At 34.7% G+C, this 3,308-nt stretch overlaps 1 protein-coding gene across 1 annotated transcript in view; it reads left to right on the forward strand.

Moving 5' to 3' along the window:
• Positions 1 to 1,256: 1,256 nt before the first annotated feature.
• Positions 1,257 to 3,308, forward strand: part of LOC111087884 (cubilin-like) — a gene marked incomplete at its 5' end in the record, with an annotated part of 38,597 nt that continues 36,545 nt past the window's right edge. The window contains 2 exons of the mRNA XM_022396161.1: positions 1,257 to 1,520; positions 1,911 to 2,039. Coding sequence (XP_022251869.1) covers positions 1,257 to 1,520; positions 1,911 to 2,039 — 393 coding nt within the window. The remainder of the gene's footprint in view (positions 1,521 to 1,910; positions 2,040 to 3,308) is intronic.

Below are 3,308 nucleotides of genomic sequence, written 5' to 3' on the forward strand. Positions count from 1 at the left end.
CGTTGTACTACACTGTACTTTAATATACTATATTACTTTATACTATACTTTGCTATGCTTCACTGTAGTGTACTACAAGCACATTATGCTACAGTGTTTTGCACTATAATACATTTTGCTACTCTGTATATTAAACAATTAAAACAGATTTGTACATAACATCCAACAAAGCAGAAAACATAAATCAAAAGTTAAATTAACAGTTCGCAACCAATCATTAGGCTTAATCTTTGTGTCACGTTATTTTTATACGTCGATGTTTATGTATGCTACTCCTGGTTTGTGTCAGGTTATTTTTATACGTCGATGTTTATGTATGCTCTCTTGGTTTGTGTCAGGTTATTTTTATACGTCGATGTTTATGTATGCTACTCCTGGTTTGTGTCAGGTTATTTTTATACGTCGATGTTTATGTATGCTACTCCTGGTTTGTGTCACGTTATTTGTATACGTCGATGTTTGTGTATGCTACTCCTGGTTTGTGTCAGGTTATTTTTATACGTCGATGTTTATGTATGCTTCTCTTGGTTTGTGTCAGGTTATTTTTATACGTCGATGTTTATGTATGCTACTCCTGGTTTGTGTCAGGTTATTTTTATACGTCGATGTTTATGTATGCTACTCCTGGTTTGTGTCAGGTTATTTTTATACGTCGATGTTTATGTATGCTACTCCTGGTTTGTGTCAGGTTATTTTTATACGTCGATGTTTATGTATGCTACTCCTGGTTTGTGTCACGTTATTTTTATTGGAATACTCTTCTCTATGCAAATAAAAAGCTACACGTTGTCATTCAAAAGCTGTTAGGTTTTGTTTGTTTGTTTTGAATTTCGCGCAAAGCTACACGAGGGCTATCTGCGATAGCAGTGTAAGACTAGAGGGAATGCAGCTAGTCATCACCACCCACCGCCAATTCTTGGGCTACTCTTTTTATCAACGAATAGTGGGATTAACCGTCACATATAACGCTCCCACGGCTGAAAGGGCGAACATGTTTGGTGTGGCAGGGATCCGAACCCAAGCTGTTAGGTATCACGTGCAAAAATAATCGCACAAAATATATATTATTCACATGCATACTGTATTTAAGACTTGAATTTCAGTTCCTGTTATCGTATACTAATATCTCATTGGCTAATACTTAAGAATTCCCACTCTTCTTAAATCTTAGTCGTTTTTTTTTCTCCAATCCCATAAATATAATGGTTCTTCTTGTCTTAAGTCAGCATGATGTCTGATTTTTATTTTTTTTAAAGGTACTGCCGTTGGTGTTTCAAACGGAGTCTGTGATTTTTGCCTCTATGAAGGCGAGGGAAATTTTAGCAGCTATGGCTACCCCGCCCCCTATCGGAGTAACTTGGAATGCACTTATAGGATTAAACGAGTTGATGACTCCTGTGAGCTCGAGGTGATATTTCACGACTTTGATCTTACGAGCTATGACACTGGTACATGTACTGAAGACTACCTTCTGGTGGATGATCGCCGTTTCTGTGGAAACAGCTGGAGAGGAAAGTCCAGTAAGTCCATCGCCAAGCTTTCATCAATAAGTACAAACTACAGAGAAGCTCACATATACTTTTAATCATTATCTGATTAATTGATTGTTACCCCTTTTTTATTGTCTAAATATACAGTTATTACCTCGCGCATAAAGCATAATCGTTTTAACCAATTTTATGTTTCAAATAGTTTCATAGCGTTTTTTTTTTTTGTTAATTATCTTAGTCAGTTTGTCAAACTAGTAATAATTGTCTCTTACGTAATTTTATAAGAGGGTGGAAAATTCTTGTTAGAGATATTTCTAATTATTATACTTGATGGCATAAAAAAAAGGTGAAGATGAAATAAAATATTGCCGCCATTTTAAGGTCATCATGCTTTATATTTTGATTTTTTTTTTAACTTAGCGACGATTAATTTTCCAAGACAACTCAAAGAGTTGACGTTTTACTTCCATTCCAACAATGTCATATCCGGAGGAGGCTTCTGGATAGAGGTGAAAAGGAAACCTGGAACATGTACAGGCGTATCTGCTAGTAAGTATTGTTTTGTCCCATGTATTTTACCTTTTCTTTTTGCGATGGTTTTAAGTATCTTATCATTAACCGAGTTTCTAGGAACCTTAGTATTACTGTTACGATGAGTAATTTAAATTAATGTGCAATTATTTTCATCCTAAAGAGTTTTTTCTTCATTCTAAATTTTAGGACACCTTATGTTTAAATTAATATTTGAGCCTAATTTCATTGTATTTTTTGTTTGTTTGTTTGTTTTACATGGAAATCTACGTCAAATGCTATCTCAGTTATAACTGTCCCTAATTTACAACTCATAAACTAGAAAGAACATATGAATTTTTCTCTTGAAATTACCTTGTGTTAGTTATTCAAATATTAGAAAGAACATGGCTAGTCAACAGTACCCACCACTAACAGTTGGACTTCTCTTGTCTAACCGAATAGTAGGATTTGACTATCACTCTTATAACGCACCCAAGCCCCATTTTTTGCAGCAACCGCACGTGAACCACGAATGAACGCTAATGGCTTGACCATTTCCAATCATTTGATCATCATAAGCAGCTTATATAAGGGACTATAAGAGTAAAATTTGGTGATCGATTCCTGCGTTAGCACGACTTTGGTATTTCCAAATGTCCAAACGAGTGATTTAACTTTATGGGGGGTTTGAGTTCTTTTTAACTCACCATATAGTAACCTGAATTAATTTAGGTGTGTGAATAATGTTATAGCATTACGTCTAATTTATTATTCGATATTATATAGCGGACCAACTGTTTAATAAGTATATATAAGTATATATGTTACAGATTTATTATGTTTTCACCAAAGGTGAAATTGAAAATAGAATCTGTGACGTAGAGGCTTAATGCATTTGTGATTCGCCCAAAGAATGTATTAGGCCTCTAATAATGGCTGGAGACGGCTTGAATGGGTAATGAAGAAAAACTTTAATATAAGTTTAACATTACACCAAATGTACAACGTTTCGACAAGGTTTTGTCATCATCAGGTAAGGTTACGTAGTTTAAAGATGGTTTCACGGTATGATTGGTAGTAGATTGGTGAGAGAACATACTTAAAAAGTTATACATGTCATAACAAAGATAAACGTTTAGACTTACACAACCTCGATTAATCGCCGTGATGAATTCAAATTCGGTGACGAGGAACCCACTTTGAGACTAATAATGGCTGGAAACGACTTGAATGGGTAATGAAGAAAAACTTTAATATAAGTTTAACATAACAGCAAATGTACAACGTTTCGACAAGGTTTAGTCA

Source organism: Limulus polyphemus, unplaced genomic scaffold, assembly GCF_000517525.1.
Source record: "Limulus polyphemus unplaced genomic scaffold, Limulus_polyphemus-2.1.2 Scaffold2802, whole genome shotgun sequence".
NCBI lineage: Eukaryota > Metazoa > Arthropoda > Merostomata > Xiphosura > Limulidae > Limulus > Limulus polyphemus.